The sequence below is a fragment of the Silurus aristotelis genome (assembly GCF_946808225.1).
Source record: "Silurus aristotelis genome assembly, chromosome: 19".
NCBI lineage: Eukaryota > Metazoa > Chordata > Actinopteri > Siluriformes > Siluridae > Silurus > Silurus aristotelis.
Window position 1 is genome coordinate 3091455 of NC_139592.1, and position 17500 is coordinate 3108954.

Below are 17500 nucleotides of genomic sequence, written 5' to 3' on the forward strand. Positions count from 1 at the left end.
TATCACACAATGTAATATAGACACAATTGTCATAACTCCCATCCCAACACCACAACTGTGTGTGTGTGTGTGTGTGTGTGTGTGTGTGTGTGTGTGTGTGTGTGTGTGTGTGTGTGTGTGTGTGTGTGTGCAGTGAAAGAGCCTCCATTGATCACAAAACAGTCACAATCGTACACAGCCTTCTACTTAGACGACATCTTTCTGCGGTGTGAAGCCAGCGGCAACCCCAAACCCAGGTGAGACCCTCAGCAGGACAACAAACACACACAGCAGCTTCCTGTCTAACAGACCGTCCCCCGACTCCGCCCACCCTGGGAACATGTCTCTCTTCTCTTCTCTTCTCTTCTCTTCTCTTCTCTTCTCTTCTCTTCTCTTCTCTTCTCTTTTCTTCTCTTCTCTTCTCTTCTCTTCTCTTCTCTTCTCTTCTTCTTTCGTCCATCCTATTCCTATCTTCTATTTAGCTTTCTTCTCTTAATTTCCCCAGCTTCTTTTATATTTCATTCTCTTCTGAATCCTTCACATTTCTTCTATTCTTTCTCTTACTCTCTTCTCTTCTCTTCTCTTCTCTTCTCTTCTCTTCTCTTCTCTTCTCTTCTCTTCTCTTCTCTTCTCTTCTCTTCTCTTCCATTTACCTTTCTTCTGATTTCTTCTTTCATCTCTTCATTGTTCTTATCATCTTTTTTCTTGCATTCTCATTTCTTTAATTCTCTTCTCCTCCCTTTTCCTTTCCTCTCATTTCTTCACTTTAATTATCTCCTTTCCTATTTTTCTACCTTATCTGCTCTTCCATCCTAATTTAATTTCTTGTCCGGTCTTTCCATTTCTCTAGTCTCTTCTCCTTCTTTCTCGACTCTTTTATTCTTCTTTTTCCTTTCGATCTGCACTACTTTCTGCCTGAAGAGATACTCTTGTGAAGAAACAGGAGATCAGACCAGAAGAGATTGGCTAAGCACTGTTAGAAATACCAACATTGTGAACAAAATGAAATACAGCTGTTTTAGCCTGCACTGTTTATTTGCATTAGCATAATTAAGATGGAGTTACTTTGGATAAAAACGTATGCTGGACAAAACAAATTCATTTCAATCACCACCTGTAACACAGCTAAAAGCTTTGACTCAGGCTTCTAGCTGAAACAGAGTTATATAAATCCATCCAAGTTTACAAACGACCGCTGTAAAGCTTTTTGGCAGGAAGACAGATGTTTTATTTTCTATTGACATTTCCTCTCATTCCTCTGAAATGCCTTTATCAGAGGCCAAGCCGAGCCTAAAGCCTGCGTGGGGGGAAAAGGGATGTTTTTTAAATTAAAGAGTCGACTATTAATCTGAATTTACACCTCCAGACTTCCAGCCACACTGATACCAGCGCTAGATTCAGATCATTTCAGTACAACAGATGCGCTATTGTGTGCCGTGGGAACCGCGGCTCAATCAAGGCTTTCTGAATTCATGAAAACAGATGCTTTTTGAAATTGTATGATGAATACAAGAATAGATTTTTTTTTTTTTTTTAAGTAGAAAGGACATTTCCAAGCAATTGAACTACACACAATCTGATTCAGTAGCCAGTACATTTTTATCTGAAGTTTATTTCCTTTTTAGTATTTCACTGAAACTAAATGTTCAGTAAATGCTGAGCTTCGTTTAAAAAATGTTGTTCGACGTTACTTTTTGTTTTGTTTGCCAAATTCTCACCACACATCAAACACGCCAGCAGGCCGGCATCGTTGGCAATTAAAAGCGAATAAATCTGTCCATGTTGTTTTCATCCAAGATTTATTACTTGTATTTATTTATCCATAGTTAGATTATGAGAGCAGGGGTCTGGACCTCAATATCCGCTACTCGCCACTCAAAGTACATGAAGTTACATGAAGTACGACATTTTTTTTATTTGTCATTTTGGCTGAAAAGCCGCATGTGGCAGACCCCTGTCTTAGACCGATCCTATTACACATGTTGTCCGACTTTTATTTAGTTCCCCCTTCAAAGTTTATATCTGTAACCAGCTCCCATTTACACATCTGGCGTTACCTAACTGGAACGTTGGGATGTTGCAGACGATTTAAAAAGTGGAATAATTTCAATTCCGATTCCGATTGGGATCTTCAGTAGTTGTACTCATTCTTCATCCTTACACTCTTAACAGCCTAAAGATCCATGATGTGACTGAGTGTACTCAGGAACTCTGAGTATGGATATGAATTGTAATTAATATCAACAGTCTACCGCAATGGCTCAGGAATTGAATGAACAGTTCTGCATTTAAGTGCCCATCAATGAACAGTTCACAGAAGGGTACTTATCATGAATGATAAAATCACAATAAATGGAAAATGGACTTTGAGTCTGGTTTTTCTCAAGATTTATGTCTCAGGGAGATATCCTTTCTGACATTAATGTATACATTTACATTTTATGTATAGATTATATATACGGTAAAACTGCTTTGGGGCCGTGTTCTTCGCTATAAGTGCTATACAAGTAACATTGAATTGAATTGAATTAAATTAAATTGAATTGAATTGAATTGAATTGAATTGAATTGAATTGAATTGAATTGAATTGAATTGAATTAAATCTTGTGTCCAGTTTTCGATGGGTAAAGGACGGTGAACTGTTCATGGAGGATAAGAACGGCTCTGGAGTTCTCACAGCTGACGACAAAGAAGAGCTAAAATTTTACCAGGGGAAATATCGCTGCTACGCATCAAACGAACTCGGGACAGCCGAGTCAGGCCTCATAGACCTCATGACCGAGCGTGAGTTAATCGCTTTCACTTTCTTCTTTCTCTCTTTGCCTCTTTGCACTCGTTAGCAAGATCAGACTCACATGTTGTACACTATTGAAATATTTCTTATTTTTCAAACTAAAACTCTGTGTTTGTCAAACATTTCAAGTAAGGCAGATGTATAGCTAATTAAGGATGTAAGCTTCAGTTTTTCAATGCTCTCTCCCAAGCTAGCCTTGGTAGTCTGTGTATCTCACATTAGCTAGATCATATTACTGTTTTTTTTTTTGTGTGTGTGTAATAGGGTTTTTTAATTGAAAAAAAAAAAAAAAAAAAAAAAATATATATATATATATATATATATATATATATATATATATATATATATATATATATATATATATATATATATATATATATATATATTGGAAATGTTTAAGAAGGCCATAAAATGTGTGTATGTTCATTCCTGCAGCCATACCTGTGTCCGTGAAAGAGAAGAGAGTGGTGAAGACCGTCAACGAGGGCGAAAGTGTGGTGCTTCAATGTAATATTCCGAACAGCACAGTGAATGCTTACATTCACTGGATGGACAAGAGTGAGTCACTTTACATCATTTCCTGCTTGTATATGGGTTTAGCGCGATCACGTAGCATTTTGTTCTTTGTTGTGTTTCTCTTCAGAATTGATGCATATCAAGCAGAGTAACCGCATCACCATTGGCCTGAATGGCAATCTGTATTTCGCCAATGCTCTGATCAGCAACACTAGAGATGATTACACCTGCTACACCCAGTACGTCGAGGCCAGAACCATTTTATCCACAGAGCCGGTCTCTCTCATTGTTAACCCCTGTGAGTAACACCCAGAATGAACAGTTTTTTTTTTATTGAGTCAAGGATGCCTGGGAAATACCAGAAATTTGCTTCCTGTTTAGAGCAAAACAATAGTGCACATTTATACACATAAAGACTAATACAAACAAGACACAGCTATATGATTAAGCAAAGAAAACAGTATTACAATGTTATAATGCAGTGATTGATCAGTTGTTAAAGAACATAACGTGTGTAGTACGTCCCCTTTAGTGGAGAATAAAGACATTACAGGTGGGGCGCATTGAAGGTCAGGATTTATATATTTTTTTGTGTTCTTTATTTATGATTTTTTTTCTATTAAAAATAAAGTTTATACACTCAAAGCAACCACAAACGAATAATTAGGCCATTAAAATAAAGTTAGGGTACCTAACACAACTATACTTTTATTTTCCCTTTTTTTTTTTTACTGTATGCTATATGATGCTTTTGATTTAGAAATTAATATTTTTTATTAATTAGACATTTTTAAACAGGGATTAAAAATCCACCCGCTCTTAAATGGGAAATGGCATTAAAAAGTTTGACGACTACTGCACTAGAGGTAGGAAATAGAGGTGGTGTATTAATAAAACATCCTGTATAGATTAAGGTTATGGGACAGAGGGTTAGAATTGGGTAAGAAAAAGCTATTCTGGTAGCTAGTGGTAGCTAGTACTCAGTTTAAACACTGTTCTGAATGAACAGAATTACCATATTGTCAAAGTTCGATCCAGAGTGAGACAGAAATTGCAAACATAGATTTATAAACCTTACTGAGTTAAATTAAAAAAAACATTTGATCCACAGAGCCTGGTCTCTGTCATCATTATTTCCTGTGAATTCCACTTGAATAAAACGACTGCAACCCAATATCTTTAGTTTGTAGTTTATTAATAAGCAAATCAAAGCGATTCATGCTAATTATTCGCATCTATAGAACACTATTGTACTCTCTGAAGCTTAAAGCTTTAGATCGATTTTTTTTCCCCTCTTGCACTCACATAAAATTTATGACTGCTGATTAAATTGATCCTTTCTTTTTTAAAGCCAATGCAGTAGTAAACAGACCTCCAGCTCTTCACCAACCTAAGGGCTCGCACACTCATTTTTCTGCCCTCCGAGGCCAGAATCTCATCCTGGAGTGTATTCCGTATGGCTTGTAAGTAAATACGGTTATTATGCTATGAGTAAGCTGTAGGAGATGTAGCTTTCACTTTGATATTGATATCGGGTGTCTGTGATTTTTGTGCCCCAGGCCGACTCCTTCGGTTAAATGGGAAAGGAAAGACGCGCCGCTTTCCTCCAGTCAAGCTACTTTGGATCGCTTTGACCGCTGGCTGGAGTTCTCTTCTATCTCAGAGAGTGATGATGGAGAGTACACCTGCACGGCTTCTAATCCACTGGGAAATGTAACACACTCCTATACGGTTACTGTGGAGGGTAATTACATACACTTACATACGCACACTTTTCTACACACTCTTTGGGGTTTGCAAATTTGGAAATAAATACAAAATTCTAACCAAAAAAAAAAAACCTTACAGAAGTCAGTATTATGTCATGGCTGATTTTGATTGGTCGTTGTTTGTGTCCAGCTGCTCCCTATTGGACTAAGCAGCCTGAGAGCGCTATATATGGCTCAGGAGAGACGGTCAGACTGGACTGCCACGCTGAGGGCATTCCTACACCACACATTACATGGAAGATTAATGGAGTTCCCATCTCCGGTACACACACACACTGTTACACATACAATTATAGCACAGCTCAGTGGAATGACTGTCAGAAGGTGTTGATAAATTCTCTGTACCATGAAGTATTTCACAAGTAAATGTTCCTTCTGCCTCCATGTTCTGATCAGATACGATTGCGGAGGAGAGACGGACTGTAAAAGGTGGGACTTTAATCCTGAGTGATGTGGAGAAGGGAGACACGGCCGTCTATCAGTGTGAGGCCTCCAATAAACACGGCACGGCCAGCCTTAACACCTACATCAACGTCGTCGGTCAGTCCGCTCTCCTTTCTTTCTTTCTTTCTTTCTTTCTTTCTTTCTTTCTTTCTTTCTTTCTTTCTTTCTTTCTTTCTTTCTTTCTTTCTTTCTTTCTTTCTTTCTTTCCTTTCTTTGCTGTTTTTCTTTAGAATTTTAGTAATTTTTTACTTTCTGGTTTTTTTTGTGCAGTTCTGCTCTTTCTTCTTTAACTTTTTATACGTCTTTGTGTTTTTTTGTGATAAAAAAAATGCAGATATATTAGAGTTCGGTTAATGTTTCGACTCTGTGGAAACGCAGTAGGATTGTGCAGGATGAGCTGTAAAAGCTAAACCCGGCGTCATGAAGTGAAGGTTGTGTGTAAAGCGAATGTAGAGGAGTGTTCTTTCTCTAGCAGTAGGAGATGTAGTGGGTCAGAGTAACAGTCTCAGCTTCTAGGATGAACGACATTGTTCTCTTTTTAAGCACGATAGAAAAGGATAAGGAAGTGATCCAAACAAGAATCAAAATCGATGATTTCCTAGTACCTGTGATCCCGCTCAGCAGCCCGTCTAAAAAAATCATCTTTTTTAGAAGATGAAAGTCTAGCAAAAGAGTTGCCCATTTTTGGCAAGTTGGTCTCACCTATCAGGTGTAAATCACCGCTGCTAAAACACATTGTGTCTTTCCAAAAACAAGTTTACATGGTTCTAAAAAACAATGCAGATGCACTGGATTTGTCATTTGATATCAGAATTGACTGATTTGATTACACTGTTTACACAACATCTGAAACTGGTATGAAATGACAGCTTTAGCTCTGGAAAAATGGGCCACCTTGTGCATGCATGCCCTGAGATCCTGAATCAAAACAACAACGATACTGGAAAACATGAGCAAGCGAAGCCTGTCGAGATCGGGTCTGATGAATCCGCGGATGAGTCCGCCCGCTCTCCGGATGAATCCGCTGCTGCCGCACGGCCCGGCTCTGAAACCGAGACAAACGAAGCCTGAGGCTGTAGCCGAGGCTGGTGTAAGCAGCTGCAAAACCTGCAGTAGATGAAGTAGTGGCAATGAACATTCATAAAACAGATGACAACGGTGAGACCGGTAAAAAAGCTACCCCATGCTACCTAAAATGCCTTGGAGTGTTTTCATTCAAAGAAATTGGGAGACAACATTTGAGAACATTAAAGGACGTTTACATAAGTGGAAATGGCTGCTTCCTCAAATGTCATATCGAGGAAGCACACTCATAACCAACAAGCTAGCAGCATCCTGCATGGTATAAACTCGCATGCATAGACCCTCCTGCTGGACTTCTTCCAAAGATTCAAAGTGAAATCATCAACTTCTTCTGGTACAATTTGCACTGGACCACTTAAAGTGTTTCTACATAGGAATGTGAGAGGTCAAGGACTTATCAACCTAGCCAGCAGAGAAGCAACATACCACCTCCAGTTCATTCAAAAGTTCCTGACAAACACCCAAAGCCCAAACACCCAAAGACTTGGAAGCCATTATCTCAAATCATTCTGCGCAGAGTGAGAGGCCTGGGACTTGATGCCACTCTGTTCCTAATGGACTGCACTTTTTTTTGGAGGAATTTCCTCTTTTTATCTTTTTAATGTATGGACGTTTTTTTAAACACCAGTGGGCGAACACAGTGACCTCCCGCAATTGGTTGCTGAAAGAACCCATCATCTTTGGAGCTCGTCTTGTCAAGAAACGACGTCCCTGGACTCAAAGAACAACTTCTCTCTAAACATTCATTTCAACTGAAGGACATGGTCAACACTTGGGGATCAGATCACTATGATACACATGAAAATTCCTGAACAAACTGGCTGGAGCTCTGAACCCACAAGAGAAAGAGCTTTTGTGTACCAATATTTTAAAACATGATAAAAATCAGAATAATTGTTAAGTTTTAATTACCACAAACTAATGAATGAAGTTGACACTTTTGGAAATGAATGTTTCTGTAATGAGGCTTGTGTTCTAAACTAATGGTGAACTAACTTTCACACTAGTGCTACAGTAATTATATACCCACATCAAACAATGTGCTTTTTGTGGTGTTCTTTTTGACTGTACCTGAGAGTGTTTTTTTTCTCAAATCTCACTCTATCTTTCTCTCTCCCTCTCTCTCTGTGTCTCTCACTCAGTCCTGCCTCCTCAGATTCTGACTGATGACAGACGAGTGTATCGGTTGACAGAGGGATCCATGGCGTCTCTCATCTGCAACTCCTTTGGTTCTCCACCGCCCCACATCAGCTGGTCAGTTTTCTGTAACCATCAGTGTGTACATTCTCATACACAAAGACCAGTAATGGTAGATATATAGTTTATACACACATCTGTAATAGTGTTATTTTTATATTTAATTTTATTTGTACACACATCTGTAATGGTGTTATTTTTATATTTGATTTTATTTGTACACACAGGTGTGTAATGGTGTTCCTTTATTTATACACACATCTGTTTGGTGTTATTTTATTTGTACACGTGTGAATCCTGGTGTTAGGTTCTTCAGGAAGAATGAAATGAGTGTCTCAGTCCTGTCTAACGAGAGGATGTTCGAGATGACCAACGGTTCGTTACACATCAACAGTGTGAGCCACGAAGATGCAGGAGAGTACGAGTGTTCGGTCGAAGGTTTCAACATCTCCATCACTGCACTGCTGGTGGTGCTGAGTAAGTTACACACACACACACACATACACACACTCACACACACACACACACACACACACACACACACACACACATTCATATACACAATCATGTACAAAAGCCTGATGCTATTTGTGCTATTTAGACAGGATTTTTATATGGTCACAAATGTGAATATGGTTCTTTCTTTCTTTCTTTCTTTCTTTCTTTCTTTCTTTCTTTCTTTCTTTCTTTCTTTCTTTCTTTCTTTCTTTCTTTCTTTTGTACTATTTGTTCTTTATTTTTTATTCTTGCATTTTTTCTTTCACATTTTCTTTTTTTATTTGCTCCTTTTTCTTTCTTTCTTTCTTTCTTTCTTTCTTTCTTTCTTTCTTTCTTTCTTTCGAATGTTTTGTGTTTCATTTTGTTTTTTGGGGTTTTTTTCTGGTGATTTTGTTGTTCTTTCATTGCCTAACATTGCTTTTAATTTCTTTTGTAATTTGTTAAAATTTTATCTGTCTTACTATCATCTAATTATTCTCATACCTCTCTCTCTCTCTCTCTCTCTCTCTCTCTCTCTCTCTCTCTTTTTTTCCCTCTCTCTCTCTCTCTCTCTCTCTCTCTCACACGCACTCTTTAGACAAGACTCAGATCTCGTCTCCTCTGCGTGATTTTCGGATATTGCGTGGATCTTCGTTGGTTTGGCCCTGCAGCTACGAGGTGGACGCTGAGCTCTCCAAGCCTTTAATCCAGTGGAGGAAAGATGGAGAAAAAATCACATCAGCTACAGATGACAAGTAAACACTCCCAGTTTCTCTTTGCGCTTTTCGAATGAAGATATTTGGAATTTTTATTTTTATTTGAAAAATTCAAGAGAGCCAAATACTTTTTAACCAAATACCAAATTAGTCTGGGCTGAAGGAATAGATTTTCAGTGTTTTAATGATTTGTGTTCATATTGTTGGCAGATACACAGTTTTTGAAAATGGAATATTAAGAATTACTAACATCCGTGCTGAAGATGCTGGACTCTACACATGTGAGGTCATTACAAGGCTGGACTTTGCTAAGGCCACTGGATCACTGATCGTGATTGGTAAGAACCTCACTACTGTCAAAATCAATTACATCAGAGTTCAGTGAGTGAGAATGTGAGAGAGTGATTGTGTGAGTGAATAAGGGAGTTAATGTGGAATTTAATAAATAAATGAAGGCATAAGTTTACAGATGAGTAAATGAGTGAATGTGTAAGTGGGTAAAGGAGTGAATGTGTAAATGAGTGAAGGAGTGAATGTGTAAGTGAGTTAAGGAGTGAATGTGTAAATGAGTGTAGTAGTGAATGTGTAAGTGAGTGAAGGAGTAAATGTGTAAGTGAGTGAAGGAGTAAATGTGTGAGGGAGTGAAGGAGTGAATGTGTAAGTGAGTGAAGGAGTGAATGTGTAAGTGAGTGAAGGAGTGAATGTGTAAGTGAGTCAAAAAGTGAATGTGTGAGGGAGTGAAGGAGTGAATGTGTAAGTGAGTGAAGGAGTGAATGTGTAAGTGAGTAAAGGAGTGAATGTGTAAGGGAGTGAAGGAGTGAATGTGTAAGTGAGTCAAGAAGTGAATGTGTGAGGGATTGAAGGAGTGAATTTGTAAGTGAATGAGGGAGTGAATGTGTAAGTGAGTGAAGGAGTGAATGTGTAAGTGAGTGAAGAAGTGAATGTGTGAGGGAGTGAAGGAGTGAATGTGTAAGTGAGTCAAGAAGTGAATGTGTGAGGGAGTAAAGGAGTGAATGTGTAAGTGAATGAGGGAGTGAATGTGTAAGTGAGTGAAGGAGTGAATGTGTAAGTGAATGAGGGAAGGAATGTGTAAGTGAGTGAAAGAGTGAATGTGTAAGTGAGTGAAGAAGTGAATGTGTGAGGGAGTAAAGGAGTGAATGTGTAAGTGAGTGAAGGAGTGAATGTGTAAGTGAGTGGGGGAGTAAATGTGTAAGTGAGTGAAGAAGTGAATGTGTGAGGTAGTGAGGGAGTGAATGTGTAAGTGAGTGAAGAAGTAAATGTGTAAGTGAGTGAGGGAGTGAATGTGTGATGGATTAAAGGAGTGAATGTGTAAGTGAGTGAAGGAGTAAATGTGTAAGTGAGTGAAGGAGTGAATGTGTAAGTGAGTAAAGAAGTGAATGTGTAAGTGAGTGAAGGAGTGAATGTGTAAGTAAGTGAGGGAGTGATTGTGTGAGGGAGTAAAGGAGTGAATGTGTGAGGGAGTGAAGGAGTGAATGTGTAAGTGAGTGAGGGAGTAAATGTGTAAGTGAGTGAAGAAGTGAATGTGTGAGGGAGTGAGGGAGTAAATGTGTAAGTGAGTGAAGGAGTAAATGTGTAAGTGAGTGAGGGAGTGAATGTGTGATGGATTAAAGGAGTAAATGTGTAAGTGAGTGAAGGAGTAAATGTGTAAGTGTGTGAAGGAGTGAATGTGTAAGTGAGTGAAGAAGTGAATGTGTAAGTGAGTGAAGGAGTGAATGTGTAAGTAAGTGAGGGAGTGATTGTGTGAGGGAGTAAAGGAGTGAATGTGTGAGGGAGTGAAGGAGTGAATGTGTAAGTGAATGAGGGAGTGAATGTGTAAGTGAGTGAGGGAGTGAATGTGTGAGGGAGTAAAGGAGTAAATGTGTGAGGGAGTAAAGGAGTGAATGTGTAAGTGAATGAGGAAGTGAATGTGTAAGTGAGTGAAGGAGTGAATGTGTAAGTGACTGAATGAGTGAATGTGTAAGTGACTGAATGAGTGAATGTGTAAGTGAGTGAATGAGTGAATGTGTAAATGAGTGAAGGAGTGAATGTGTAAGTAAATGAAGGAGTGATTGTGTGAGGGAGTGAAGGAGTGAATGTGTAAGTGAGTGAAGGAGTGAATGTGTAAGTAAGTGAAGGAGTAAATGTGTAAGTGAGTGAATGAGTGAATGTGTAAGTAAGTGAATGAGTGAATGTGTAAGGTAATGAAGGAGTGATTGTGTGAGGGAGTGAAGGAGTGAATGTGTAAGTGAGTGAAGAAGTGAATGTGTAAGTAAGTGAAGAAGTGAATGTGTAAGTGAGTAAGGGAGTGAATGTGTGTAAATTATTGAGGGCATGAGTTTACAGATGAGTGAATGAGAGAAGGTGTGAGCATATGTGTATGTGAACAAATGACTGAGACTGAGTAAACAAAAGAGTCTGGTGGTAAGTGAAGGTGTGAATCTATGGATTAGTAAATGTGTGAGGGCATGGGTATGAAATTGAGTGAATGAGTGTGTTGTCCTCCCCCTGTAGATAAGCCTGAACCTCCTCACTCACTGAAGCTGGACGAGAAGCAGAACCACAGCATCACTCTGTCCTGGAGTCCCGGATTTGACAACAACAGCCCTGTGTCTGGTAATTCCCTTTTATTCTGATATAATAAAATATTTCTGGGGCGATGATTTGGATGACAGTTAAGATCACTCTATAAGCTTTTACTTATACATTACACTATGGACAGTTTGTGGACACGTGACCTAGATTGGTATGTGCTTTTTATAACATTCCCTTCCACATTTTGTCCCCATTTGCTTTTATAATAATCTCCACTTTCCTGGGAAGATGTTCTACTAGATTTTGGTGATCATGCAGCTATAAGTGTTTTAGTAAAGTTAGGTACTGATGTAGGTGAGAAGGTGAGGAGGCCTGGGGTGCAGTCAGCATTCACATTCCTCCCAGAGGTGTTCAATAGGGTTGGAGCTCTATAGCAGAAGATCCTTCACTCCAATCCATGTAAAGCATATGTTCCTGGAGTTTGCAATACCGGGGTATTGTCATGCTGGAACATCTTTGAGACTTCAAGTGAAGGAAATATTTTTGTCCATATAGTGTATATTTAAATACTATTTGTAAATTATTATAATAGGAAAATTTTTTTATTGTTGCGATCATTTGTTGAGATGCTACATGCAAGATAATGAAGCAGAATTTCTAGACAAATATCTATAATTATATATAAATAAATAAACAAACAAACAAACAAATAAATAAATAAATATAGAATAGAATAGAATATGTTATTAGTTAGTATATTATGTTATTAATATACAATAAAATAATGATATATAGAAAAACCTTTACAAATAAAATTAAACCCAACTTTTAGAATATATTTTAAATATAAATATTTCAAAAACAATAATAAAAAATTAATAAAACATTTATGTAGTATTTTTCCTTTTTTTTAGTATCAAATGCTGCACATGTTTCTACATTTGCCTATTATTTTTATGTACTCCTAATTAATCAGTTGGAAAAAGAAAACCCTGCAGCCCCCATTGGTATGCTCCACACTTTGTTTTCCAAAATCTAAACAGACCTTTGAGTTGATCAGCAAAAGAAAATGTAATTTTAAAGAAAACCTGTGTGAGTGTGAAGCGTGACAAATCTCTTCCCCTCTCTCTGCTCCTGTAGAGTTTGTGATTGAAATGCGAGAAGGTCTGCACTTATCAAAAGGAACCTGGATGAAGCTGAGGCGTGTTCCTGGTGAAATCAATCACCTGGAGATTATTCTACATCCTTACTGCATGTATCACTTCAAAGTCTCGGCGGTAAATGAGATCGGCGAGAGCAAGTTTAGCGTCCCTTCCGAGCCGTACACCACACCTTCTGCAGGTAACAGCATCATTACCTGATGATCATCATCACCTCCCAGATCTCTGGTTGATCTATAATGCTGCAGTGGAGGGTTAAACTTGGGAACTATGAAAATAAATTTGGTTTGGAACAATGGCTCTGGGCTACAATTGCCATGAAAAGTTTTACATTCAGTGAACAGTTGATAAGTGATAGAACTATTTTGAATGGACAATGAAATGTCCCTTTTGAATCTGGTTTCTCTCAGGGTTTCTCACATAATCTCAAAAAAAAAAAAAAAATTTCCATACCACCATTGCCATGGGCTTGCAGACATAAACTTATAAGGACTAATTTATGATGCACATTTCTGTAAAGCTGCTTTAGGACAATGTCTCAATTTGGCCATTGTCCCATTGTCCATTGAACTCTAAAATCACCTGATGCATCTCTAATAATTGCCTTTTTTGTTTTTTTGTTTGTTTGTTTTTTTGCAGCACCTGATATCACCCCGGTGAACGTGAGAAGCGAATCAATTAATCCAGACAGCATGGTCATCACATGGGAGGTATGGAGTTACACCTGATTTTATTTACCATCCAGCCAATGGCAGATCAAGTGCTTCAGTTAATGTTACCCAGTAACTGATACAATATGAAGAATTCAGGAAACACTCGCCTGAAACCAAAAATTAACCAAAACCAAAAATTACATTTAAAAAAAATCTATTTTAAAACAATTGCTTTTTTGTATAATTGTATAAATATTTTTTATATGTTTGAATGAATAACTGAAAAAATCCAAATGAATTAAATGAGCAGCAATCAAAAATAACAATAAACACATTTAATGATGAAACGATATATAAAATAAAAATGATATATAATTACAGTAATTCACCGCTTTACTGCGGTTTGAATCTGGCGCCCCTCCTGGTTTATCGCGGTATTGCATCTGCCACTTAACTAATTAGTTTGGCTGAATTATCGGTCTCTCGCGGAGATCCCGAAAGACCAAAAGCCTTTTAGGGAATTGTTTTCATGGAGTTTTATGTTGAAATAATGAAATGTATTAATATAATTATAATCATTAATTATAAAATGTTAAAACAGTACAGTACAGTATACATAAAAATAGCATTTTTGGGGGGTGGCGATAAACAAAAAAACGCAATAAACAGGGGATATATATATATATATTATTATTATTATTATTTTTTTTTTTTTATAATATATTCTTTGTTTTGTAACATTCTTTATGTTCTTCTAATATCCGTTTTGCAACCAATTATCGAAATCAGAGGTGTCCAAAAATGTTTCACTGAAGGGACAAACATTTGATTGAGGGCTTGTGGCTGAAATTCAATTATAATAAAATGATTGTTCCCATGGATCCTTTCAGTTATGATTTTATATTAAAAATAAATACATATTACTTGGAAATCTGCTCAACCAATGCAGTTTTATTTTTAAAGTTTAGTGAAATAGTAAATTTAGAAACAATCCAACTTATTGTACAACAGAGTTCAATGTGCATTACAGCTTTTTAATGACCTTATCATAATAAGGAAAGACTCCTTATTTTTGAAAAGTATTTCCAAATACAAATAAATTAGTTTTTCTTTTTTTCCTTCTTTTCAAATGGCCAAATCAACCAACGTGCATAGTTTGGGCATCTCTGCTCTAAATACTGAACTCTTTCCATCAATATAGTATGTTCAAGACAACATATAGTTTCTGCTGCAGGAATTTCAATGTGTCTCTAGTTGTACCTCATTCACCTTAGCGCTTGATCTGTATTTTTTTTTTGGAAAGCTTTTCTGCTTAGAACTGTTGTAATTGTTGATTAGACTTCCTGACTTCTCTAAGCCATTACAAGGGAAAAGTCACTGAGAAGTCAGCTTATATCTGAATGGTTTTCATCCTGTATGATTGCTGGATGATTGCATGAGCTAAATATATAAGATGTTGAACTAATAAGGAGGTCATGAGTTCAAGTTTGGGAAAAAAAACAGAATTAAAAGCAGCTGCCTCTGTAATTAACAATAGTTTAAAAAAATATATCTGTAGATTATTATTATTATCTGTATTATTAGATTGCTTGACAGACAGAATTAATTCTATGTAAATCTTTCTCTATCACTTTCTCTTTGTCTTTAGGAGCTGGATCCAAGGCACTTTAATGGCCCGGGTTTCGGGTATAAAGTGCTTTGGCGTGAAGCAGCCGGCCCTAATGAGCCATGGCAGTCTGCTTTTGTTTCCCATCCTCCATTTACAGTCCACAACACGGGTACCTTCGTGCCCTTTGAAATCAAAGTGCAGGCGGCAAACGAGGTTGGAGATGGACCGAGTCCAGAGGCTGCCATCGGTTACTCGGGAGAAGACGGTACGATTTACTTATTTGCTCCTAAATCAAGTTAAATGGGGGGTCTAATGCTATTTCATGCATTCTGAGTAATTTATACGGTTAAAGTTGGATTCTCATGCTATACATGGACAAAGTAAAAAAAAAAAACACTCCTTTCAGGTCAGAGGTTTTTATTAACTTAAAGCAGAAAAAAGCAGAAAGACTGATGACAGACTGTTTACATCTGCTATAACTTAATCTATATGGGCAAAAGTGTTGGAACACCTGACTTCTTCCATCATTAGTGGTTCTTCATGAAACTACCACAATTTTGGAGGCACACAATTGTATAGGACAACTCTGGATGTGGTAGCATTTAAGTTTCCCTTCACTCAAAGTAGACAATGACAATGAACAAAATCATCACCTTACTGAGTAAAAAAAACCTTGAAAAGATGTGTCCAAAGTTTTGAGCTGTAAAAGTCTAGAATCGCATCTTCAGGTACCTGAAAAACCACATTGTGAAGTTTGGACCTCTTTGAGTGTTTAAAGGCTCTGGCATGTAGAAGCTGGTGTTGGATCTGTAAAGATCACAAATGTTGAGCTATTTTATGAGTTGCTCAGTAGCTCCTGGTTCTCAAATGACTGTATAAGACTGTAGAAAGATCATCACTCATAATCTTACACTCCAGTGCTCATGTTAGTTCTCACTCTCCAGTGTTCTGTATTGTTTAAAGACTATGATCACAGACTTGATATCATACAAATTAGGATGGGTTCCCCTTTTGAGTCTGGTTCCTCTCAAGGTTTCTTCCTCATAACATCTAAGGGAGTTTTTCTTTGTCACAGTCGTCATGGCTGCTCATCAGCGATAAATACACATCGTTCACCTTAACTGTTAAATTCTGTAAAGCTTCTTTGAGACAATGTCTGTTGTGAAAAGCGCAATAGAAATAAACTTGACTTGACTTGACATTGTTGCTTCATCTGACTTTTTCTTTCCCTCTGTGTCTTTTCCAGTTCCCCAGAAGGCACCGACTCAAATAATAGTGTCTCTGTTTAATGCTACAACTGCATCAGTCAGTTGGGATCCGGTCAGTAGAGAGTCGGTGCGTGGACATCTGCTTGGCTACAAGGTACATTTATTGTGCAGACATGACGGTAATTTAGCTTTAAGATTACTGGGAGCGTTTTACTCTTTAAATGAAGGAGATAGTGTATAAAGAGAGTATTGTGCTCCTGCTTAGTTTGATAAACTTTAAATGTTCATTGTCAGTCAAATAATGATTGGAAAAAAGAAAAATAGTGTTTTGGAGAAAGAGTTATGGAGATGCTGCTGTCTAGCAAGACCTCTGGGGGGGAAAAATGTTTGTGGATAAGCTTTTGGGAAGATCTTCCACTAGATTTTGTATTGTGCTTGTGGAGATTTGTGCTTATTCAGCGAGTTAGTATAGTCAGGTACTAATGTAGGTGAGATAAGGAGGCCTGGGGTGCAGTCAGCACTCCCATTCATCCCAAAGATGTGCAATAGGTTTGAAGTCAGAGCTTTATATCAGGATTCCACTCCAACCCATGCAAAGCATATTTTCTATGGAGTTTGCTTTGTGCACAGGGGCGTTGTCATGCTGGGGCAGGTTTGGGACTCCTGGTTCAAGTGACAGACTAGAGGTTTGTGGCAACAGTTTGGGGAAGAATCACATATAGTTGGATAAGTCAGGTGTCCAAATACTATTGGGAATATTGTTCTGAAAAGCATTTAATATGACAAGAATAATAAGTTCCCCATGTATCAATTGTAGTAAGTTTTGATGTTCGGAAAAAATGAAACTGAAATCAGGCTTGGGATATAAATAAATAAATAAGTTATATTATTTTTCTTTGACTTTCACTGTTTATACAGAGCTTTGGTTTCTGACCCATCTCTCTTTCTCTGAGGCTCTTTTATCTCTACTGCCACACAAATGCAACAGAGATCACTTGTTTGTTCAACTCAACACAGGTGTGTGTTCCTCACCACTCATTTCCCTCTGCCCTGCCCTTGACCACGCCCCCAATGCCCCAACAATTTTTGTTTGTAATTAGGAGATGAAGCTGTGCTTTTGAGGGGAAATAGTAGCCCAGTGGGTACAGTTCTGAAGTACTGCTCAAAAGGTTGGGGGTTCAAGTCCCAATCTCAGCAAGATGCTGCTCTTGGGGCTTTGAGCAGGACCCTTAACCCTTTGTGCTCTAGAGATGCTGTATTGTGTCTGACCCCATAAAAGTCCATCGACCCTCCTACCTCTATCTTATCTTTATTAATATTACACTATGATTTTTATGATGTATACAATTTATTACAGGGCTA

The 17500-nt window shown here is 37.8% G+C and overlaps 1 protein-coding gene across 4 annotated transcripts in view; it reads left to right on the forward strand.

The window, feature by feature from the left end:
- Nucleotides 1–17500, forward strand: part of l1camb (L1 cell adhesion molecule, paralog b) — a 49195-nt gene that overhangs the window by 24128 nt on the left and 7567 nt on the right. For all 4 annotated transcript variants that reach the window (XM_083520826.1, XM_083520823.1, XM_083520824.1 and 1 more), the window contains 17 exons: nt 134–236; nt 2595–2764; nt 3210–3332; nt 3418–3588; nt 4642–4753; nt 4850–5034; nt 5190–5321; nt 5456–5599; nt 7729–7840; nt 8091–8260; nt 8859–9015; nt 9187–9314; nt 11488–11589; nt 12649–12849; nt 13308–13378; nt 14970–15195; nt 16177–16292. In XM_083520826.1, coding sequence (XP_083376952.1) covers nt 2626–2764; nt 3210–3332; nt 3418–3588; nt 4642–4753; nt 4850–5034; nt 5190–5321; nt 5456–5599; nt 7729–7840; nt 8091–8260; nt 8859–9015; nt 9187–9314; nt 11488–11589; nt 12649–12849; nt 13308–13378; nt 14970–15195; nt 16177–16292 — 2289 coding nt within the window. In that variant the 5' untranslated portion in view covers nt 134–236; nt 2595–2625. The remainder of the gene's footprint in view (nt 1–133; nt 237–2594; nt 2765–3209; nt 3333–3417; nt 3589–4641; nt 4754–4849; nt 5035–5189; nt 5322–5455; nt 5600–7728; nt 7841–8090; nt 8261–8858; nt 9016–9186; nt 9315–11487; nt 11590–12648; nt 12850–13307; nt 13379–14969; nt 15196–16176; nt 16293–17500) is intronic.